General features: G+C 37.6%; 1 protein-coding gene and 1 long non-coding RNA gene across 3 annotated transcripts in view; one reads left to right on the forward strand and one right to left on the reverse strand.

The window, feature by feature from the left end:
• LOC127424511 (metalloprotease TIKI2-like) overlaps positions 1–9,877 on the forward strand; it is a 106,961-nt gene extending 97,084 nt beyond the window's left edge. Inside the window, exons 5-7 of one of the 2 annotated variants that reach the window (XM_051669812.1) lie at positions 4,223–4,313; positions 8,586–8,831; positions 9,033–9,877. In XM_051669812.1, coding sequence (XP_051525772.1) covers positions 4,223–4,313; positions 8,586–8,831; positions 9,033–9,258 — 563 coding nt within the window. In that variant the 3' untranslated portion in view covers positions 9,259–9,877. The remainder of the gene's footprint in view (positions 1–4,222; positions 4,314–8,585; positions 8,832–9,032) is intronic. The other variant, XM_051669811.1, reaches the window with a different exon arrangement.
• Positions 8,373–24,603, reverse strand: LOC127424520 (uncharacterized). Its single transcript, XR_007894485.1, has 4 exons — positions 23,934–24,603; positions 23,520–23,806; positions 23,154–23,312; positions 8,373–8,808 (listed from the first exon to the last, which is right to left on the reverse strand). It is a non-coding gene; the product is annotated as an uncharacterized LOC127424520 (long non-coding RNA).
• Positions 24,604–25,906: the final 1,303 nt, after the last annotated feature.

Below are 25,906 nucleotides of genomic sequence, written 5' to 3' on the forward strand. Positions count from 1 at the left end.
AAAAGGGGATACAAATTCGTTTTTATAAATAAATTCATGAAGAGATTTTGAATGTCTCATTATTTTGTATTCATATTTACCTTATGGATTCCGAACATCCAGAGACTAATTTCATTTCACCAAAAACATCCTAAGACCTTAATGTATGAGTCATCTATGAGGTTACTTATGAGATTACTTTCTGCAATGAATGCATTAAAGTAGCTGCCAGGACTTTTTCTCTTCTATGTCTAAATACAAGTTTTCAGTGTTTACTGTGCTCAACTCTCGCTTCTTACCTGGCAAACTTGTAAATTCGCCCTTCCATGACATTATGTGCAACACTTTTCATGTGGAGGGCAAATCAGTGCTTGACGCTGCTGTTGAGCAGTGCATTGATGTCGTAACAGAAGTCATTTGGAAGCCTCTTTAGTGTAAGGGTTAGGGATTTACCATTCATATCAACATATCATTCTTCTCTGATTTTAAGGGTAAGGACTGTTTTTTATTTATTTATTTATTTTTTTAACAGGAATTTTGTTCCAGGACCAACAAAATATGTTGATCTAGGGACATTGGCAAAAATGTACTTGGCAAAATCACTGTGATTCACCTTTCAGTTATACTGTATACCACAAGCTTATATGGCCTTCCTATATGTCCTCTCTTGTCTCTTTCCATCAGTCTTTCTCCCTGCTGAATACTATTTGTTGGCAGTATATCAACAGTGCCCAATGTGTGAGAAGTGAAAAGTACTGTACAATCAATCAATCTTCCTTACCTACCTCCATGACACTCCATGACAAAGTGTAAAGCACACAAACATGGCAATTGTTCCCACAGGCCTAAAATATGTGTATGGTCTTGTATGCCATGTATAAGTGTACATGAAGGTGCTGACATACCTGGATACAACCCAAAACACTCAAAGGGGGGCGGGGGGGGGGGGGGTTGGAAAATTTATAAATGCACCAACAGAAGTCTGAATATAAAAAATGATGTAGAACCCCTAATTACCCCAAGAGAAACCGAGAATAACTCAGCAAGAGAGTCTGAGCAGATTTGCACATCACAGTAAGGGCCAGATCTTTGGTTAAACGCACACATTTATTCATTTAGCAGGCACTTTTATTCAAAGCAACTTACAGTGCATTCAAGGAATACACTTTATCAGTATGTGTGATCCCTGGTATTAGAACTCACGATCCTGGTATTGCCACCATTCTCTACCAGTTAAGCTACAGGTTAAAAAACAGTAACCCTTCACAATAAGGATGAATTTGTTAATATTGGTTAATGCAATAAGCTTGATGAACTAACAATGAAGAATATTATTGTAAATATTTTTAAAGCAATAATTATTTTTGGTTTGCTAATTTTAGTTCATAATGCATTAACTAATGTTAAAGGGGTCATGACATGCCTTTTTATTGTGTTAACATGTTTCTTGAGGCTTACTTATAATATTTGATTCCTCATGTCATGACCCCTTTAATGTGTACAAACTTTAATGTTAAAAACATTAAAGTTTTTAACATAGTTAGAAATTACCATTACCCAAAATTTACACAGTGCATTTACATGAATGTTCTTACTCCGATTATGCTTAACGCCGGGTTCACACATCCTCTGTGAGCATGGCATGAGTGGCACAGTTTAGTTTCGGCATCTATATTAACAGACTGCACCATTCCTACTGCAAGCATGAGTTGCGAGGTGATGCGTCCCATGACCAAATGGGATATCATGAGCAAATAGTGAGAATTTTCATTTTTGGGTGAACTATTCCTTTAAACAGTTTTCCTTTATTGGCCTAAGGTCATAAACAGTTTAATCATAAACCGATCGATACAGGTAGATTTTTGCTTATTACACCAATTTAACTCTGCACGTAAACACCTTTACCAGCGTTTTTAATCGGCTTATCCAATGTACATGCCTGTTTAAATTTTGAAGTCATATACATGGACTAATGCAATGATTTCCAGTCTCATGTAAACACTTTTTTGCATTGTCAGATTGGCTGATTTTTGGTAGTTATCTGCATATTGGTGTGCATGTAAATGCACTCATTGTTAGGTCATTGTTAGTTCATATTAACTACTGTGTTAACAAAAGTTAACATATACAACCTTATTGCAAAGTGTTACCTAAAAAACAAATATTCCAATTCAAACTATGGCAATACCACATGAACCATATTCTTAGTAACAACTTTTCTTTCTTCTGTCTATTACAGGTGGACTGTCAGTTCATTCCACCTGTGTTAGACAGAAGACCTGCACCTGTCTTGGTCTCTGCAAGTCTCTGTCTTAGAGGGATGGTTGGGAAGAGGACTTTGGGTGTAACTACTGTAGAGCGAAAAGCCAGCAGCTTTTGCTAAGCCTCAAATGGATTTGTTTAAGGCCTGTTATTGCTGCATGTGCCTGCTGTGTTTTCAGGACTTCTTAATGTCAGTTTGTTCTTGGTAATCGGAATATACCAACTGTGGTCACAAAATAAACACCACAAAAATACACATGCTGAATTGTATCAGCTTTGGGAGAACTGGAGCTCTTGTCGCTGAGTGAGTCTGTGTATGGAATTTGGTTTTGTTTGTTTGTTTCTGGGCTGGTGTATTTATTTTTGCATGCCAGCGTTTTGGGTGTGGATGCTTACAGAGAAAGAGAGTGAGAGATTAGTCCAGGCTGATTCATTCTTTGGAGCATACCCCTGCCTCCTTGCAGACAATTCAGAAAAGTCTTTAAGAAAAGTCTTATTCTAGCATGTACACAACATGTGGGCCAAGTGTTCTTGTAGTTTAAATGAAAGAGTGTGGGCACCAAGGTCATGGGTTCAATTACAAAGGATCACACACATTTATAAACATGTTTAAAATGATATAAAAATGCTTATTACAATATATTTATTATAAAATAAATGAATCTGAATATGCTTGAATCATATTCAAGCATATTCAAGCCAAACTCTCTCGCTCTCTGTCTGTCTGTCCGTCTATCTTAAATACATAGCAACCTGAGTAAAAACTGGTTAAAGTACTGTGACATGTTTGCTGGATGTAGCTTGAAAGGTCTAGGACGAGTCACAGTCAGAAGAAAAGACCTCTACATGTGTTCAGTGGTTATTCGATTTAGTAGCTATGGCTACACGGTTACCATTAAGCCAGGTGACAACCCGCAATTCACCGAGCCTGAAACTTAAGCTAACTACTTCCTCCAGTAACCTACCTTTCCTTCAGTAACTACTTTCTCCAGTACCAAACATCTGTGAGAGCACTCGGTCTGGCAGGGTTATTTATGTGCCTGAAATCATGCAAATAAATAATGCACATGAAATGGACCGCTTGACCCCACATGTGGAATTCAGAGGGGTGCTTGTTTTACACAAAATGTCTATAAAAGTAGTCTCTTACTTGGTTTAATATGAAGATTTATCAGAGGATGTGGCTGTGTAAGCCTGCTGACCATGCTGCCATGCCACTGAACATGTCTGAGTCGTCACTCTCAGCAGCACTCGTACGGAATATGGGATGAGGTACAGAAAAGGACGGGCCTCAATGGGCTGCCTGTTCCTTCCTACACACCAAGGTCCGAGGTGCCTCTATGAGCGGCATAATCTGGCCGTCTGATCTGACCAACGCTCAGCGGTAGCTTCTTCATGCTCTGTGCCAGTCGCCCCAGCAGCCTTTGAACTTTGCAGCCAAGAAAGTGCCTCAAGCCCCTCTCCCATCCTGTGTTCGTGAGTGATCATCAAGATAATAATTATAAAGAAGCATGAAAAGAGACAGCCTTGAAGATTTTCAGCGTGCCGTTAATAAGCTCATGGAGCATGCGGAGGCGATGAGGTCAGGCTGAATTTGTGCTTATTGCTGGGTTGAGTGACAAGATTATCGGCTGCGCTGAGAAGTGAAACAGCTTTCATCAGCGTGGCGCTGGAGCGCGTGTGTTTGATGTCTCAAGAGTGAAGGAATTATGAGTGTATTATTCGTGAGAGCCAAGGCGGAGAGGCAGTAGCACGGGGCGTGTGATATGGCCTTCAGGAACAAGTGCACCTTAAGATCAAGAACAAAACCAACATAAAAGAAAGGGAGGGTTCTTGAGACAGTGTCCCCCCAACCCACGACCACATGCATTTGCAGCATCTGCCTGATCTTTGCGTTTGTACAGACCCACCTGAGATGTATCGTTTCAGCAGATTTTTGACCTTTTTAATATGACTGCTCCTTGTTTCCCATTTGGTGCAGGTCATTTCCTGGGCAACAACAGTGTGCTGGATATTCTGCGACAGGAGGGTTATGAGGTGGAGCATACACCAGCACAAGAGCCCATCACACAGTGAGTGCACAAACACCCACTAAGATTCATACTGCAGTGTTTTGTGGTTCATGCTGGCAAACTGCAGTAACTATGCCAACACTGAAACTGAAAGAAATAAGGGCTGGGTACTAAGATTTCCTGATTTGATTCTGATACAATTTGAGTCAGAAGATTTAGACACATTAGATTTGTTGTGATTCATACATTTTCCTACATAATAAATACATTCTCTCATCTAATGCTGTAAATTATACAAGGAACCTTCAAATTTAGAACACTATGAAAACATTAATTTGAAAAAATAACAGGGCACAAATTATACAGTTCAATTGCTATTCAATGTAAAGAAAGAATAATTAACAAACAAAACTAAACAAAACTAAAGTAAACTTTAAAGTAAAAGAGCGTTTAATTGGAAAATTCATACTTTTACCCAGCCCTGAGAAAAATGGCTTTACAATTTTTTGATTGTCCAGCCATATGTGCATTATAAATGCACAATGTGTTTTCTTTTAATCTGAGCATATTCGAGCCAAACCTTACTGTAATGCAAAAGATCATATTCATAGTGTTTCCCAACCTTTTTTTTTTTTTTTTTTTTTTGCCTTAAGTACCCCCACAACACCATCAGTAAGGCTCAAATACCCCTTCATCGACACAAAACCAAAGATATGTACCAACAGTGTTTTCTTTTTGATTCAGATACATTCAGGTACTGTATATTTTAGTTATAATGTCCATTTTGCTTACATATAAAAGAAATGTTACTAATTATACATGGGACATTCTAACTTCTAATCTTGTAACATAGATAAATTGTTACGTTTAATCTTTAAATACATAATTTGTATTTTACTTGTATTTACAACGATATGTAGAACAAGCACTAAAACGGTACTGTCCCAATAAGAAATGGAAGCGTAAGCTATAGTTCTCGCAGAGAACATTACATCATTCATTTATTCAATTCTGACATCTCATCCAATCATGAACTAGCTTATGCCTTATAAGGTCCTACAGCTTTCTCCCATTGCTCGTACGACTCGTAGCTTTCACCCACCACCACCAGTTTACGTCCCATCCTGCTGTAGGTGTAAGATCTTCTCCCGTCATCATCGCTCTCCGACAGGATCTGATGGTTCGAGCGAGAATCATGATGCTGAACCGAAGGACAGGGCTAATGCCAAAGAGAAATTAATCTATCACTCATGTTTAGTGCATGTTATTTCCATACTATCGAGTCCTTTAAGAGAATACTTGCAGTTCAGCGAGCGTCTCGGAAGCATTTTGGTTGAGCATATGTTAACAAGAGTGAAGTGGCACAGCTCTTCTTTTTAGAATTAAATGTTTCTTTTTTGTTGCTTTTGATCAACAATTGACTGTAAAGAATAGAAAGGGTATTAAAATGGATCTCGACTTTGAACACATTTAACAGAACGAGTGAAATGAAACTTTTACTCTCAAAACACTTCACTTTGCTGAATTTTGCATAGAGTAAAAGATCGATCTTGGGATTTTAAGAATCCATACAGGGAGCACTCAAATGAAGACTGCGATTAATCAGATAATCTATCTTTTTACCCATCCCTTATTACTCTCATTTTTATTTATACAAAGTCATACATTTTGTTTTATAGTTTCAACAAAGCAAAAAAAATAATATATATATATATTATATTTGAGTACCCCCTGGAACCTGCTTATGTAGACACTGGGGAATGCATACCCCTGGTCGGGAATCACTGATCTGAGAAACTCTGTTTTGGTCATAACTCAGTTTTGGCAAAACATGTTATTGTGTTTTGCCTTTGCTGGGCAGCATGGTTCTCTCACAAAAGACATCGCTTTCATTCGCATTGTCCCCCATTTAGATTTGTATCCTTATTTATGTCTTCCTCCATTTCCTTTTCTCTCAGTGCCAATTCCCTACACACACATAATAATTGTGAAGTTGTTAAACAACAAACACTCTGCTGAGCAGAATATAATGCTACATACTACATACACAGATCACCAATGCATCGTAGTTCACCACATAGAAACTCCTAGCACATTGTAATTCACCGGGAGGATATTCCACTTATTGTGCTAAACTGCAAACAGAGTTAAACTGTGCCTTTGATCTTCCCCCACCAACCATGATGAGGTGGGCCAGACCAGTGCTCTGCCAACTCAGATGGCCTGTAGGCCTCACCCATTTGTCTTTTAGTGAGGGGTGCTGTGCCTGCTCACACAAAGGCAAACCCCCCCACTCATTTTCATACCATTACTCAACAGGCCTCCAGGGGGCTGGAAGGAGGTGATCCAAAGGCTGTGTAGTTTGTGATCATTAAAATAGCTGTTGTAATGGCTCCAACACCCAGTCAAAACAAGGGCGCAAATAGAAAAATTAGAGCACAGAGTGGGCGAACAGTCCCAAAAAGGCAGTTTAAACTCAAAAAGCACCTGACAACCGCCACAACAGCAAACATCTATCATTTGAAAAGCTCCTGTTGCAGATTTAATGCAAGCTATTTTCCCTGGCACACAACGGTACTGGAAGTTGGAGAGGCAGAAAGAACGAGTGCAAGTTCTAAGATTGCTGGAGATGATGACAGTGGCTGTGGTAACAAGCTGACAGCTGGATGGGCTGACTGAATGAAGGACTGACTGTGCATTCGAAACACAAACCCTTGCAGCATTCTCAGGCTTCCTCTCACTTTCTCCAATTGTCCTGCTCTATTTCGGTCTCCATTGTAAAGCGAAAAATTAGGTGATATGACGGGCAAATAAAACGACGTGTGATGGCAGCTAGACAGAAGTTTACTAATAGCTCATGAACCACAAACATGAGGCTCGAACTAGTCCTGTAGTGCGTTTGTGGTGCACATTTGGGTGATTATGAGAGTCAAACCAAAAAAATAAAAAAATTGCTTTATGGACACATTAAACACAGCTGGCTGACCTGACCACAAGGTGGCAGATAGGAATGAAGGATGGTTTACCATAAGACAAATATCGTCATGGTTACCCAGTGTGTGTGGCTTTGGCTCATGTTCACTGTAATGGAAGGCCCCAGTGGGCACTCAACAGCTGGTGGTGACAAATGCAAACAGAGGCATAATCTTAGGCAATACTACGCCCTACTGGTACAGTACGGTAAAAGGCCAAAACAGGAGTTTCCTGTGGGCTTGATTCTACATCCCAATGTCTAAATGTTCCAGATTCTATATTAAACATGATGAAACAAAAATCACAAGTGTTTCATATTAGCAATTAGTGGCAGTGAACTTGGGTATCAGTAAGGGAGCCTTAGACTCTGAGATTGTTGCTTTGACTTTACTGGCAATTTTGGCTCTTTGTACATTCTTTGCAAGCTGGGCATGTTTGAAGTCCAAAGACACTCCAAAATACACACACTCGCACCAAGCCAGGGCTTTTTTTTTTTTTTTTTTTAAACACTCCAAGAATCTTATCTCTCATGCTTCAAAAAGGTGTCTCCTGGTATTGCCCAATTCTAAAATAACCTGTACAGATATGAATAAACTATTTTAAAACTGAAGTGGGTCATTTCTGCGCCACTAGCGTCACCAAACCGAATGTTAAAAAATAATTGCCATTTTCAAAGAGAAGAACTCCCCTCATGTTCCATTTTTAAGGAATGTTCCCAATTCATTACAAGTTAAGTTCAATCAAAAGTTGAGTACTCAATTGAATGATGACTATAGAAAATAATTTCAACTCGTCCCTGGTTTAAGCAATAAATCAAGGTTACAGTAAAGCAGTTACAACTGAAGTAAATGGGGTCAGTCCGTAAATGTAAAAATATACACCGTTTCAAAAGTAAAGCCACAAAATGTAAACTTCATACAGGTTAACATGATTTTAGTGTGATAAAATCTCTAACAGTGTTTACCGGCGCTGCAGCGACACAGCAAAGCAAGCAAGCGATTTTATCACGCTAAAATCACGTAAACACAAATAATGTTAACGTCTTGTGAATATACTTTTGAAACAATGTTTTTTTGTTGTTTTTTGGCCTGACCCATTCACTTCCATTGTTAGTGCCACTTTAACTACCATTTTTTTTTTTTTTTTAAATAAACAAGGGACGAGTCAAAAAATTTTGTGGTAATAAACATTGACAAAAATGCTTTCAATTGAGCTTAACTTGTGATGAACTCAGAACATTCCTCTAACTTTGGAAAAAATTATATATATATATATATATATAGACATTGAGAGCATCACATAAAACATTACTGCATGCCAAACGTTTGATGACTTGGTCTCGACATGTTCTTATCCAAGGAGCTGGTATGAAGTGGAGGGTACCACTGTGATTACCACTGAAGGAAGCTCAGAGCCAGCGACGGAATGGACATCAGGGCCCCCTGAGCTTGAGGAGACCAGCCAGGAAGAACTCTCCCACATGCTGCTGCCAGATAGCCTCAGTCAGCTAGAAGAGTTTGGCCGATATAAGCATCCTCGTAAAACCCATCGTGCACACAGTCGACCACGGCTGTTCAGTGATCTGTGGGTGCGTATAGGAGACAGGTGAGGATGCAATGAATACCAGAAACCAAATTACCACACCAGAAATTTTCTCTCTTGTTTTCCTTATGAAACAGTTCAGTTTCTTTTTATTTCATCTACACTTCAGTAATGTTGCTTCAAATAGTTTAAATAGCTGCTTTGAATGACAATTCCAGTTTGGTTATCTATTAATACATATTTTTGTTTTTGTCTTGACCATAGCACAACTGCACATCCAAACATTAGGATAACCAATGCCTATGTGACTGTGGAGCCTTCTTTAACACGACAGAAACAACAGCAAAGAAGAACACAGCTCAGAGACAGACTGAAGACCCCCAGCCAGCTGACAACCCCCAGTGCACTTGACTTTTCTGTTCCAAACCCAAGATATGCACTGACTTGCCTTTTGGCCTGTCTCATTTCACAACTGCTTTTCACTTCCTGAGGAGTTTTTCTGGAGGCATATAACCCATCTCTAGTCAGAATTTCTTCTGAGGTACACTGCCATTGTGGACAAAATAAATGGTAGTACTGCTTATATCAATTTGGGGGTTTTGCCTTAAAATAAATAAATACATACATACATACTACAATGCTGTTGCCTCAATGTGTAACAGCATACAAATGTGAGCACTTTCTATTTGTTACATCTGACAGAATGGTAGTCGTATATAACAGAAAAAATAAGAACATTGTGTTATATAGTTATGTTATGACTATGTTCAAACCTGATTCTCTGAATGTAAAAATCAGTTTTAATGAGTTATGGTACATTTATGTGAATAGACACGTGACTGGTCTCTACTGCCCAATCAAAGCAGACAGCAAAGTAAGAATGTGAAGGTTTTTTTTTTTTTTTTTTTTCAAATGAGTGAAATGGGGCAATAGAAAATATACCAAATTATCAGTATCAAGCCTAACACCCAAATAATATAAAAGAGACCATTTTATAATGTAAAATGGACGGTGATAGATAATGCAATAACTTAAATAGTTCACAGAGATGACACTGTTTTGTAAATTGTGCATTTGTTCATACAGAAATTTTATATTTATTATTTCATGAAGAGTTTATTTTTCATGTATTTCTCAAGTATTAAAAGGTAACAAAGTTATGAAATCAGACTTCCTTTGTGTTTGAACTGTATTTGGGTGTTTTTCGCGTGACTAAGATATGAATGCATACTGCCACCTATTGGTACTACAAGTAGATATCTTTCCGAATCAACTTTCCCCTGCTGTGGCTAAAGGATTATCGTTTAAAATTGTAAATAAAGTGGTTTATTAAATATGAATAAAAAGATATGTTCTGACTGATATTAGCCTAGACATAAAAAAAGGCTCAGTTCTAATCTATAAATTGCACTCATTCAGTGTAATCTACCCATCCTGAATGAGCCACTAGGTGGCAGACATTACCTTTGAAACTGAACGTTTCCTTTAAAATGCAATGTAAACCTTCAGCCTACAGAAGTTTTTACTTCGAATAATTGGCATACACGTAATATGCGCGCTCTCTCTCTCTTTTAAAAAAAAAAAAAAAAAAAAAAAAAAAGCTCCACTGACTTAATACCTGGGCACACATCAATTTATGCTTCCTTGTGGGTAACCTGAAGTAATATTACATTTGGTTACAACAATAGCCTACATATTGAAATAAATAAATGCCACCAAAATTAATCGATAGTTTTACTACAGCCTTGTTGTTTCTTAAAAAAAAAAAAAAAAAAAAAAAAAAAGTACTTGTGCCTATTATTATTACAGAAAATCACACACACACACACACACACACACACACACACACACACACACACACACACACACACACACACACACACACACAAAATAAGGGGATCTAACTTTGGTGGCTTCTGTCTCTTAATTGTTCCATGCAGCAAATTTCTAAATATGTTTGCCCTTCTTTTAATCAATCACAATTAAACTGTATAAATAGGCTACCGCCATTGAGCAAAGTTGAAAGGACTTGCAATTTCAAATCTAAAGTATTAAATCAAATCAATAAGTAAAAATAGACTTTTCATCTATTGACGTCCTGTCGGTCTTTCGAAAGACACCACACTTAGAGAGGAACAAGTTTTAAAACAAACAGCTATTTCGCCCCTTAAGCCAAGACAGGACAATGTTTGCCTTCGCTAAAATACCATTTTCCCTGGGCTTTGGGGTGTTATTTGAGGGAGTAGGGGCCCTGACAGGCTGTGACCCCTCCCTGGGCTTGGGGACAGGACGCCCACTGCATATTAATAAAAGATTACTGCAGAAAATCAATGTCTGAGCAAACTCATTAAAAATGCCTCTTCATCTTAAATGATTTCTGTTCTTTACCTCCACTCCCTCTCTCTGTTGCTTTTTCCAAACGGTAATTCGTTTCACAAGTCGTTTTCTGCCCTTTGAGTTGCACCGTTTCACAAATGAAGGTTAAGTTTGTTTAACCGCGCTGGATTTGCCATACATGTTAAAGCATATAATGCGGAAGGCCTGACTTTGCCCACACACCTCCAGGACCCCATTGGCTTTAAAGCCCCCCTTTCCACGGTCATATGGTCCAAGGTTAAGGCCCAAGGATTACTGCCTAATGGTTTCAGCACCTTTACAAATTAGGAAGATGCTGAGAGTGTTTAATATCAAAATAGCTTCTGCCAGAACATTTAATAAATTATAATTAAATTAATCTATATGTATCAATAGTTCTTCCTGATTGTTGTTTGTCTGTATAGTTTTGTTTGTGACCTTTGGATGCTTTCTGGAAATGTATCTAGATTAAATCTGATTTGAAGTATAGAAAAAAAAAAAAACATGCACGCAATAGATATCAACTCGAGGTCTTTCAAATATAACACACTTTTATTGCAGCCTACATAATTATGCTCCTTTTGATATAAAAAAAAAAAAAAAAAAATGTTCAGGGCCACGTTATAGAACATACAGAACAAGAGAGCGCCTATGTTCCTACACGGGGGACTGCCATCGGAAGGACTTCCTCAGAAATCACAGGGAATTTAAGTAGTCTACTATAAATTATTTCAAATAAGTGCTTTTATTTGATTTCAGTCCCTTCAAAAGGAACGTCTATGTAAAACACATTATTGCATCTATATTCACCTCACTCAAAATTTTGCTGGGGTTTTGTTTTTTTGTTTTTTTTAACCCAGAAGGTTGTTTTGAGTCTGCTGGGTCATTTTCACAGTGTTGGGTAGTTTTTAACCCAACTTTGCTGGATTAATGGCTGGGTCATTGTCACTGACAGTAAAATTCACCACAGCCAACCCAAGCTGCTGGGTCAAAATAACCCACTGTTGGTTTATTTGTGCCAAACTGGATATCATTTTTGCCTCCTGTCCTGAGAAAACATCCTGAGGGGAATCTTCCTTAATAAAATTATGGTTTGTATTCACTTGTATTCCTATCAGTCATTACTGTAGAGACAGGAACAACTTCTGTTGTCTCACATGATCATTTTTGTTTTTTAAATGTACTTATTTGTATTATAAACATCAACATAATACCAAGCTAGTTTATTTAATATCTGTTAAGGCCGCTGGTTTGCACAAATGCAGATGGAACCAATGTCTACACCCAGAGAGAGCGACGCAACCATGTCAAGCGAGTGCCGTGACTACAGCAGCTGTGTCTGGCGTAATTTTTATATCACCAGAACTTGAATTTGAAAAAGCCTCTGAATTCATGATCTTGAAAAAAAGACAGTGTAATTTGTTGTTATCGATAAAATGTGCTGTTAATTTCAAATAAGTTTCAACATTGTGTAAATTCACCTATAAAAAAAAAAAAATTCAGGTATTCAGGTTGTTGAATACAGGTTGAGAAATTCAGGTGGCAAAATTTGAGGATGACATCTGGGAACGTAAGGAAGAGCAAACGAGTGTTGATGTAATCCACCTCTCTCATGGACAATCGCAAAGCGATGGAAACAGCTCAAAAGTCATTTTAAACAACTGTGACAACAACATTGTGAAAACACAAAAAGGTATACTTTAGGGATACTTATTATAATGTATCATTAATGTGTTTTGAAGAAAAGATCAACTTAATCAGTAAATTGGATCCTTCACCTAACAGCAAGATTCATCAAGAACTTTTTCATAATGATATGGGCAAATGACATTTACCAGTGGAAACGAATACTCAAACTTACCTCTTTTTAACTGCAAGTCTGCAAAATAAATAAATAAATAAAACAACATTTTAGTAGTCTATAAGGATTAAATAATAAATCTAAAAATAAAATATATATTTCTATACGTTTGTTAAACTGTTTTGAGATCAAAAATAGTTGAACATTTATATAACAATGTGTGTATGTATATATATATATATATATATATATCACACACACACACACACACACACACACACACGCACGCACTTCCAGCCTTCAGAGTGTTTAATCATTACATCCAAGGTAATATGAATCGGGTAATCTTGTTGTTACTGTAAATATGTGAAATTATACAGACCTATGGCTGACTGAAACAACAGCCGCCTTTTCCTATTTTTTTAAGTGTTGCATTTCTTGTCTGTTTGATAAAATTATATTTCACTTTCTCTTGCACATTTGTACTAGTGCTGAATAATTTTACTTGCCTTTTCAGCAGATTCGTTCAATGTGAAGGGCCAAGGAGCAAAGAAAAGACGTTTTGTACATTATTAAAAATGTAGGCTATATATAGGCTATATAATGTGTGTATATATATATATAGACACACAAACACACACACACATACAGTTGTGCTCAAAAGTTTGCATACCCTGACAGAAATTGTGAAATTTTGCCATTGATTTTGAAAATATGACTGATCATGCAAAAAAAAAAAAAAAAAGTATTTTATTTAAGGACAGTGATCATATGAAGTTATTTATTATCACATAGTTGTTTGGCTCCTTTTTAAATCATAATGATAACAGAAATCACCCAAATGGGCCTGATCAAAAGTTTACATACCTTTGAATGTTTGGCCTTGTTACAGACACACAAGGTGACACACACAGGTTTAAATGGTAATTAAAGGTTAATTTCCCACACCTGTGGCTTTTTAAATTGCAATTAGTGTCTGTGTATAAATAGTCAATGAGTTTGTTAGCTCTCACGTGGATGCACTGAGCAGGCTAGATACTGAGCCATGGGGAGCAGAAAAGAACTGTAAAAAGACCTGTGTAACAAGGTAATGGAACTTTATAAAGATGGAAAAGGATATAAAAAGATATCCAAAGCCTTGAAAATGCCAGTCAGTACTGTTCAATCACTTATTAAGAAATGGAAAATTCAGGGATCTCTTGATACCAAGCCAAGGTCAGGTAGACCAAGAAAGATTTCAGCCACAACTGCCAGAAGAATTGTTCGGGATACAAAGAAAAATCCACAGGTAACCTCAGGAGAAATACAGGCTGCTTTGGAAAAAGACGGTGTGGTTGTTTCAAGGAGCAAGTTGTTTTTTGCATGATCAGTCATTTTCAAAATCAATGGCAAAATTTCACAATTTCTGCCAGGGTATGCAAACTTTTGAGCACAACTGTATACACACACACTTCGCAAACTTCCTGAGAACCCTGCACTAGCTGAGCAGAGCCATAGTGATCAATGGGGTTGCTAATGGATGGCTCTCTCCAGGTATTTTAGAGCTCCATGGATTAAACCACTGGAATCTTATTGATTACTTTTATGCTGACATTTTCTGCTTTTTGGAGATTCCAAATTTGGCCACCATTCACTTGCATTATATGGACAAACAGACCTGAGATTTTCTCCTAAAAATTTTAATTTGTGCTCTGCAGAAGAAAGAAAATCATCCACATCTGGGATGGCATGAGAGTGAGTAAATAAGAGAATTTTCATTTTTGGGTGAACTATTCCTTTAAATATTTTATGAATTATGTATGATTACTTTATGGATCTTAATGAATTTGTCATAACTTCTACATATTGATTTGTCTTTAAATAAAAAATAAGTTCATCTAAACTGTTCTTGTGTTTATTTCATATCATACATATAAAAATACAGTGCATTCATAAAGTATTCAGACCCCTTAATTTTTTTCACATTTTGTTATGTTGCAGCCTTATGCTAAAATGCTTTAAATTATTATTTTTTTTCACATCAATCTACACTCCTTACCCCATAATGACAAAGCAAAATCCAAATTTTTTTATAACATTGCAAATTTATTAAAAAGAAAAAAACTGAAATATCACATTGACAAGTATTCAGACTCTTAACTCAGTACTTAGTTGAAGCACCTTTGGCAGTGATTATTACATCAAGTCTTTTTGGGTATGATGTGATAAGCTTTGCACACCTGGATTTGGGGATTTTCTGCCATTCTTCTCTTCAAATCCTCTCAAGCTCTGTCAGGTTGGATGGGGACCATTGGTAAACAGCCATTTTCAGGTCTCTCCAGGGATGTTCGATTGGGTTCAAGTCCGGGCTCTGGCTGGACATTCACTTGTCTTGGCTGTGTGCTTAGTGTCATTGTCCTGTTGGAAGGTGAACCTTCGGCCCAGTCTGAGGTCCTGAGCGCTCTGGACCAGGTTTTCATTAAGGATATCTCTGTATTTTGCTGTGTTCAGCTTTCTTTCAACCCTGACCAGTGGCCCAGTCCCTGCCGCTGAAAAACACCCCCACAGAATGATGCTACCACCACCACGCTTCACCATTGGGATGGTATTGCGCAGGTGATGAGCTTTCCTGGTTTCCTCCAGACATGACGCTTGGAATTGAGGCCAAACAGTTCAATCTTAATTTCATCAGACCAGAGAATCTTGTTTCTCACAGTCTGAGAGTCCTTTAGGTGCTTTTTTTGTGTCTTCCACCGAGGAGAGGCTTCCGTCTGGCCACTCTGCCATAAAGCCCAGATCGATGGAGTGTTGCAGTGATGGTTGTCCTTCTAGTTTCTCCCATCTCCACACATGATCTCTGGAGCTCAACCAGAGTGACCATCAGGCTCTTGGTCAACTCTCTTACCAAGGCCCTTATCCCCCGATTGCTCAGTTTGGCCAGGCGTCCAGCTCTAGGAAGAGTCCTGTTTGTTCTAAACTTCTTCCTTTTAAGAATTATGGAGGCCACTGTGCTCTTGGAAAACCTTCAATGCAGCTGAACATTTTTCTAGCCTTCCCCAGATCTGTGCCTCGAAACAATCTTGTCTCTGAGCTCTGCAGGCAGTTCCTTTGACCTCATGACTTGGTTTTTGCTCTGATATGCATTTTCAGCTGTGAGACCTTATATAGACAGGTGTCTGCCTTTCCAAATCTTGTCCAATCAATTGAAATAGCCACAGGTGAATGCACCTAAGCTAAATTTCAAGTGTCATAGCAAAGGGTCTAAATACTTGTGTTTTCATTTTTTTATTTTAATAAATTAGCAAAGTTATCAAATCTGGTTTTTGCTTTGTCATTATGGGGTAGTGTAGATTGATGTGGAAAAAACATGTAAAGCATTTTAGCATAAGGCTGCAACATAAAAAATTCAAATAAATTAAGGGGTCTGAATACTTTCTGAATGCACTGTATATCTATATAACAATACGAATGCATTCTTTTATATAAAGAGAGATTTTACTGTAAAAAAAATAAAAAAATAAATAAAACAGTAACCATTAATGAGGTCAAATTAACCCAGCATATTGTCAATATAAGCTGACATGTTGGGTTAAAATGTGTAACCCAACTTGCTGGGTTAGTTTAACCCAACATGTGTTCTGTCCAATATTTACCTAGCGCTGGTTTGCCAATTGAGTTACTTTTAACTTAGCCAAATTTAAAAAAACAAACTCTTCAAAAATTCTACCACAGCTCTCCATATCATAAAGAATACCTATAATATTGTTTTATCACAAAATATATTATTGTGCTATAATGTGACTATGCTACGCAATGTTTCTGTTTCAGTTGCTCTGCATTTGTGTGGGTGTCATACTGAGTAAGGGCCAAGCAAAACAACCACCCGTTTTTATGCAATATTTTGTAATTAGTAAAGCTCCATGAAATACACTTTGTTAGTTTCAATAATATTTCAATTCAATTTACATGTAATGTGTGTAGCCTAGAAACTGCAAAGTGTAACCAGAACAGCCACACTGAATATGAAGGCAGTAACAGGGATTTAAGAAATGAAAAACACGTTTCCCGCTCCACGGCGGCATTTATTTATTTGAAAATAGAAAATAAGCAAAAAATACATAAAATAAAAATACAATAAAATTTGTACACGTGCTCCACGTCTTGGTGTGTTTTTACAGACCTGCTTAATTATTACTTATTTTACTTAAGAGAAAACTGACAATTGAACTATAAAATGGATATTTTTAAAATCGTAATTACATTGTAATGCCGTACTGTGGGGTAAATATTTTGCTGCCACTCTATCGCAATTTTTTTATATTTATTTATTCAGTAAAAATTTAACACACTCATGGCGAAATCATCAGGATTCATACGACTTTTCTAAATTTGGCTAATTCGTATGATATTGTGCGTCTGCAATCGTTTGAATTCCTACGACTTTCACTACAGCCAATGACGTCGCTGGACATCGTTTCCATCTAATACGTGACAATTACTTGCTTCTGTTACACACAGATTTCTATCATGATTACACACTCTACTGATTGGTTAAGTTTAGATAAGGGCTTTGGGTAAGGGCATAATAAGTATGTCCTTAACACCTCGTGCATGGAACTCGCACTTCCGCATTAGACATCCGGGAATTTGCACGTGATGAAGTCATACGAGTTTATGCGAACAACATCGTGCAAGATCATACGAAATAGCCAACTCGTAAATTTATGTATGAATTTTCATGAGATCGGGTTGTAAAATTTAGTGAAATCTGCAACAAAAAAAAAAGAGAGAGAGATTTGTACACTCAGACATCGTAAAGCCACGTGGGGTAAATATTTTGCCACCCAGGGAGAGAGTGTTTCAATGAGATGGGATGAGTGAGAGACTGGAAGAGGAAAAGAAAGAAAGAAGCGAGTATGTTGTGGTTCACAGGTTTTCTCTATGTTTCACTGATTCATTTATTCATGAACAAGGGGCACTTCACGAGCTCTCTTTGATACCGACAACAGCTTGAGAGAGTGCACTCAAAAACAGACACTAACAAATTTATTCTAAATAAATAAATTAATAAATAATAAGAGAGATTTAAAGAGAGCGAGAGAGAAAGAGCGGAAAAGTAGTTGTAAGCTTCACTACATGCAGAGATCCAATGCTTTGATGTTCCAATGATGACAATCACCACAATAATAATATCTGATAATTACACACACACACATGAAAGCTTCTACGGAGGCAGCGAAAGGAGGGAAAGAGAGAAACAAATATGACTTTACCACAAGATACTTTCCCCGTAATGAATCAAAATTTTTATAAACATATTTGATTCTTTTAGTGACAACAAAGCAAAGCTCATACTGGATAATGATAGACAATTCATAAAAGAGGACATAGATTAGATGGTTTGCAAAGGAAACTGTTTAAAGGATGCAGTAAAATCTCCCTGGGAGCAGAGCATTATTAAGCTTGATGTAATATTTACATAAGAACAGTTTTCCAGATATTCAAAAGAACCAGAGGAATTAGTTCAGAAATTAAAACAGCCATAAAACATTTATTTTTATTTTTCAAAGTGGGTGTTGGATGGGAGGAGGAGAGGTGCTTGAGAAATAGAGGCAGTCTGGAAGGGAGTAGTCGAACAGAGAGTGAAGGGAAAAAGGGGATGTGTGTTTGACCATCAGTGTTTACTCTCAGTCAGACATCAAGGGACACGCACACTAACCGTAGCCTTCATCTCGCCTGAGAGTTTGCTAGAGGTCATAGGGAAGGTGGAGGTCAAATGGGCCTGGATTAAATTTGATCAAACATTGCTAAGGCGTTGGGTGGGGGAGCGTGTGCATGTGTTTTTGTGTGCTTGTAAGGCTATTGTCTGCTAACTGAAGCTAAATGCTCACTATGCAAACACACACAAACTAATGTGCATGCATCCATACAAACCCATGCACACACAAGCAAATGCATATCTTAAGTTTAACAGATGTGAATCTTAAGCACTCACGGTTGAGTTACCAAATATTTTCACCTGCTTGATATCTCTCAGAATTGATTTATGTTGTGCAAGTTGTTCAACAGGGGTTGCCCACACCATGAAGACTGTATTCATCTTGAGCTAAAGATACAGGCAGTTCAGAGACAAACAGGGTAATAGGCCTCAGACACACTGATGGAGAAAGCGGAGACTAACTTGGGATGGGTTTAATTTAAGCTCATTGACTCCATTGACTTAAGCCCTTTATCACCTCCCCCCAGGTGTATCCAGGTAACCCCAAGGCCGACCAGCTCTTAAAACGAAGACAGTCAAGGTAACGGGTAATTGCAGTGCCATCTCATAAAAACATTCTGTTTGCCAAAGGCTGACTATGCCTCCTTTTTAAACTAGAGGACAAATGAGGAACTGCACCATAAGCTTCAATCAAGCTCCATCCATTTTCTTCTTCTATCCCTGTCTTCTCCTCTCACCTCAGGACCTCCTTCTATCCATGTCTTTCTTTGGGACTCTCCTGTACCCCTATTTCACTCCACCTTAATTTTTTTTCTTTCATCGTATTCTCAGTTTCATCTGTTTCCTCTAATTCGCTCTTTCACACTGTCTCTCTCTGTCTCCCTCTTTCTCTTTATAGGCAAACATGTTTATGTCGTGCTTGCTTTTGAATGTCTGATTTGAGATGATAAGAGCAGTCATGATAATGAAGAACTTAATGTGGTCAAAGGCCACAAACCAGACAGAGAATAAGCAAACAGCTCTCACAAAAACATACACACACCACTTTCAATGGTCAATGCATTGTTACCAGTGTTGGGTAAGTTACTCCTGAAAGGTAATCTACAACTCAGTCTCGTGAAAATTCATACATATTTTACGAGTCGGCTATTTTGTATGATTTTGTACGATTTCATCACGTGCAAATGCCCAAATGTCTAATGCGGAAGTAAGCAAGAGATTCACACACTAGGCGTTAAGGAAATGATTATTAATATTATGCCCTTACCCAAACCCCTTATCTAAAACTGATCAACCACAACCTACTACAAACCACAAATTGCTTCTCTTAAATTACAATCAGATTTCTTTACTAATTACTTCATCGAAAAAGTAATCACATTACTAATAACTACTTTTAAGTAACTTTCTAAAACACTTTTCACAAAAAGTGTTTTTCTGCTCATTTAAAATAATGTCTGTATTTCCTTCTTGTTCACTGTCGCAGGCAAGTCATACACTCAGCATCAATCATTTCCCTTACAATGACATGTTCGGGGGCACGGACCCTTTATCTGTCACAGAAATGCAAACAGTCATACTGGCAGGCGCGGCGCAGGGGTGGGCTTACCGGGTTTAAGCCCTATGTTTCAGGAAAAGCCCTCAATGTTTTTATAACCTTGTACTAATCACAAGTTTTCATGCATGTAGTAGCTGCGCATCAAACGGTGTCTCCTTTTTACATTCATTCACTTCTGACAAGAACCGCCACTCAGACAAGAGGTACTGACTGACATGTAAACTGGCCAATCGTCGATAAGAAGTTAAAAGAGTAAAAGCTTGGGGCCATGACTCGTTTTAAACATATAGCCAATGTGTTCAATGAGTTTGATTACAAATCATAAAAGCATTGAGCAGTATTATAAAGGAGGATTGCGGATGATTGTCTATAGTCATGGAATAAAGCCGTTGGTAGACCTGAAAAGTTTCTTTATTGAAAGATTTACTTCATTTAAAAATTCTTTGCCAAAACATATTTTAAAGTGTATCCCATGTATGATGCATGCATGTCTCTGGGTTAAGCCCCGGATGTCTACTGCCCCTGCATACTGGACATTTTTAATGCATTTCACATAAATATTATTTTAGAAATCTGTAACCAAAGTAATTTAATTAAAACTAATTAACTTACAGGAACAGTTCACCCAAAAATGAAAATTCTCTCATCATTTACTCACCCTTATGCCATCTCAGAAGTGTATGATTTTCTTTTTTCTGCAGAACACAAATGAAGAGCTTATTAGAATATCTGAGATCTGTTGGTCCACACGATGCAAGTGAATGGTGGCCAGACCTTTGAAGCTCCAAAAATCACAAAAGCAGCATAAAAGTAATCTAAATGTCTCCATGTCTTCAGAAGCGATCAGTGGTGATTTCTCAGGGCCAGCAAAGCCTTCTCTGTTGGCCTAACATGCCAAATAAATAAATATTTTTCATCCTTTCATTCTCAATCACCTTTTTGCCAATGTATTTTTAATCGCTTTCCACTCTTAATCTACAAACAAATAGAGAAAAACGAAAAGTTTATCCAGTCAGAATTTATTCCTTGATGCTTACAAGCAAAGTGTGACAACTGTTTCACAAATCGCATGCCCAAAGCCGAGCTCGTAAGCCGAAGCAGTGTGTGAGTCTGAGCTCCACCCCCTCAGGCCTTCAGAATTTCTTCAGAATCCCTCAACAGTGCAAATGAATAGGCATCTATAGTCAGATTGTCAGATTCATCAGCCAATCAGATTGATTTATGTTCTTGGTGGGTGTGATCTTTAGGATATGTCCCAGTAGAGGCCTTCTAGCTGGCCTTGAGTGACTCAATCACGCTTTAATGATATACATGATTCAAGAGCGAAAGATCAAGCTGTCTGACGAGTCGGCTGTCATCACCATTGAGAAAGAGATCCTTATGGATTTAAAAACACGATGTTCTGCATGACCGTGTGATTGCTTAATTGATTAAACAGGAAGTGTAAATTAGGCTGCTTGAACATTCAGTGTCAGATCAAGTTTTGAAAAGTAGTGCTGCGTTCCATTCGACTCGGAAAGTTGGATTTTACAACTTCCTACTAGGAAAAGTGCAATGGAATGCATCTTGAAGTCAGAATTACAACTTGTAGGCTCATGCAGAAATTCTCAACTCCGATTTTGCCGAGATGCAGGAGCATGATGTCACACAAACATGTCCACACTCAGGGAGGTATACAAAGTAAGTGATAAACATTCACTTTATTGAGTAATATCGATAAATGAGTTTGTTTCCACATTACATGATATTAAAGCTTGTTTAACAAATGCCTGCAGAAACAGGTGTATAAAACATTATAATCTCTTGATAATCGTAAACCTGAAGCACAAATGCTAGCGCTGCAGCATTGTTTATCAGTTGGGTTGCCAGGAGACATCTCTAATGAGAGTCAAACCCCTGCTAAGCTAACGGGAGCGTTGCAGTTCCGAATATCGGGGAATGAAATGCATTTATGGTCGGAGATATCAAGTAGGAATATCCCACATCCAACTTGAATGGAATGCAGCATAACCGTGTACCCTGACAAAAAATGTATTGCAAGCAACATTTAAACTGCAAATATTATTAAATAGATTTTTCCAGGTATTATAGACCTCCTTGGTAGATTCATATGAAACATTATTATTTTTGAATGTCTGTTCGGGAGATGTTCATTTCACAAAACAGTCATGCTGCAGTTAAAATTATGCTTGCTTGAGCATTAAGTGCCATTTCAAGTTCTGGCTTTCGTGCTTAGATGTGTTTTTAAAATGTCAATTGTTATTACTAGTTAGCTGCGACATAATGTATGATGCCCAAAGGCATAGGGTGTCTTATTCATTGTGAAACTGTGTTTTCTTAATGGCATGAGTCACACTGAAGGCCTAGATTTCAAACGCAGATCAGTATTAAAGTCCTTTTTTACTATCAATCTCCAATTTCACTTTCACATTCTTTTGTTTTTGCCAATTGTGCAAATTGCCACCTACTGGGCAGGGAGGATAATTTATAGTAAAAAAGGACTTAAATATTGATCTGTTTCTCACCCACACCCAGAGGTGGGTAGAGTAGCCAAAACATTTACTCAAGTACAAGTAAAATTACCTATAAAAAAGAATGACTTAGGTAAAAGTAATAATGAAAATATTTACCTGAGTACGAGTAATAAAGTATCCTACGAAAAGACTATTCAAGTAGCGAATTACTAGTTACTTCGGAAACCTGGGTTTGAGATGGAAAACAAGCTGCACATCTCAGTCTTGTGATGGGTACAAGAACACAGAACCTGCCATTTTCAAAACAAAATCTCGCACAAACAAATAATAATAATAATAATAATAATAATAATAATAATTATATATATATATATATATATATATATATATATATATATATATATTTCCCCAACTGCTGACTGTCTTTATTTCAACATTTTAATGTTTACTTTGAGAGATAATTTCTTCACTTGTGGAAAGGAATGCAACATGTCCATACCTCCAGTTGACGGACATGAAAGGTAACTCTCCAGCTCTCCTTCTTGTGAGACTACTATCTTCAAGGATGCAAAGAAGTCATCTTCATCTGATTGGGTGCTGCTGTAAGAGAGGACATTGTTGTCCATGTTGGTTTCCAGTTGATTTATGTAGTCAAGCCCTGTGCAGAGAAAGATTTAACCACTTTAAGCCTGTATGTTCCTATATATCTACTGTATTTTCTACTACTGTGTATTCCTACACCAGATTTTAAGAGATTTTAACTCTTGTTAAACTGTAACTCACCACTAAAACACAAAATGAGAGAACCAATCTCAACTCAAGGTCAAGTAAATGACTTCTGAATTGACAGACATAGATGCATTACCAGCTTTCAAGTTGCTTTCCTCTGTTATCCAGGAGGTTCTGAATTTTGGAAGTAGTATAGATGCAGCAATCAGCTCTGGTTCTTTCGTGACCTCTCCAAAACCTTTCTGGATGCCATGTTTTAGGGCCTAAAGGAGGGGTTGACAGACTTTACAGCTTGACTCCAGCCTCTTCAGCTTGTCCAGCAGTTGCTAAAGAGTTGGAAGCAGAAAACCCCTATGGACTGACGATTCCCCTTGGAGTATGTTGAGGGCCATGGCAACAGGCTTCATTTCAGCTGGATTCAGCCTGCACCATAAAAACAAAAATGTTAATAATAATTGCTTAAAAATCAACTACAGTTATCACGCAACCATCTAAAACAACTTATCTGAAACAATATTAAAAAAAAATAACATTAGGTCTTGCAACTTACATTTTTATCTTTAATGCTGAGCAAATGATTCAGATAGCTTGTTCTCCTTGTTTCCTCTGGATGCACACCACCCTTTCTACAGCAAGGAACAGTGAGTTCCAGTGGGTTTGATTGGGATGCAGGAACTGCAATTTACACTCACATTGCAGTTTCAAAAGCCATGGTTGACCTGCTCGTTTTATTCCACAGCGCACTGCATTTTGCAAATGCTGAACATGACAGTCTCTCATCAACAGTAGAAATAAGATTGAATAGATGGCATGCACACTTTTGATGTCTGGGAAGTTGGTATTCCAGGCCATTGTCCTCCTCTAAAATAGATGACACATCTTGGCACTCCACCGCCGAGTCACTTTCGTCAGATTCATCATCCTGTGCATCCATGAGGTCTTCTTGTTTCTCCTCCCCCGAGTTTCTCCTTTTACTCGAAAGGCCTTCAAAAAGTTTGAGTCACTATCTGTAGTTGTCCTCAAAATCTTTTGTCTAATCTGGTACTCTGAATGTATTTCCTCCAATGCTGCAGCGAGGACATCGAATGTGTGTGAAACTTTTATACGTCTGCAAGCTAAGGCTGCTGAACATCTTTCTAATGACTTTGTCTATCCAGTGGCAGGTGACCCCCAAGTAACCGCGCTGCCTGTCTGACCAGCAGTCTGCTGTAGTAGCAACATGATCGACGTAGTTTTATTTTTGGACAAGTGCACTTTTCATGTTTTCAAATGCATCCTGTATTTTGATGCGTAATGTTTTTCTTGTCATTATAGTGCACTGCGGTTGCAAGGTCTCAATTTTCTTAAATGATGGCATTTTATCGACAGAAAATGTCTGGTTGCCTTCACAGACAAAACTGACTAACAGTTTATCAACCGTTGCCTGCAACACTTTTGGGACAGAGGAGGAAAAGGCATTCACAATCTTTGAATTCTTCATTTGATTAAGAGGTTGATCAAATAAGGCTGATCCTCACTTCCTGGACACAATTAGCTCTGTATAAGTCTTCAACTTGTTCGGGTGAACCTCTGATAAAATAACAGTTATACAGTATATTAGGTTGATAATAAATTATCATTCATATTGAAATGGTGTTTCTGTAACTATAGGCACTTTGCCTTCTCAGCAGTGAGAAAAAAAAGAGAAAGGTTTAAGCTACTTGTGTTTTTCTTTGATAAATGGTTAGCTGAATATTGGGCTAAAAACCTGTCCCTTGGTAAGGGTTGGGAATCGTAAGGAATTTAACGATTCTGGTTCCAATTACTTCTAATGATTCTGGTTCTGATTCCTTCTAACAATTCTTTTAGTAAATTTAAGGGGGAATTTTTTTAAAATAAGTACTGTTCTCAGCAGCCTTTTGCCAAATGATGAGATCAGAAATATATTTAAGTCTACAATTCTTGTATAAGGAATGATTGCAAGCCTTTAAGGCATAAATGCAATCCAATAATTGTGAATAATTGTGCGTTTCATGCTGTACATCCAGTAGGGCGCAGTGCCGCTGAAATGTGCTGAAGAAAATACTGTCAGACTATTTTACTACAATGGTTCCACCCGAATAGGCAGAAAAAAGCTCAAATCATACAATTCTGGTATTTATTTATGTCACTGACTAAAATCCCTGAGTAATGTGGATTCTGATGACAGAATGATAGCTGTGTAGCTATCTATCCAGCACTAAAGGCTACACTGGTTATGCATTTCTCTTATAAATACACTTCATTCTTATGTAGTACATTTTCAATGCCGTATCACCATCAAATACTAGTTTTACTTCATATAAAATACAATCATGTTTCATCTCAAAACATTTCAAGCTTATTTCTGAAAAATGGACTATCGACTTAATGCATAAAAAAATAAAACTAAAATTCAATGTGTTAACATTTATATTAAAATTAGGTCAAAGTGCCTGTAGTTACAAATGACCATGAAACTTACCACAATGTGTTTTCTTAGGTTGGAGCTTGAATTCTTGTATG

Source organism: Myxocyprinus asiaticus, chromosome 33, assembly GCF_019703515.2.
Source record: "Myxocyprinus asiaticus isolate MX2 ecotype Aquarium Trade chromosome 33, UBuf_Myxa_2, whole genome shotgun sequence".
NCBI classification, from domain to species: domain Eukaryota; kingdom Metazoa; phylum Chordata; class Actinopteri; order Cypriniformes; family Catostomidae; genus Myxocyprinus; species Myxocyprinus asiaticus.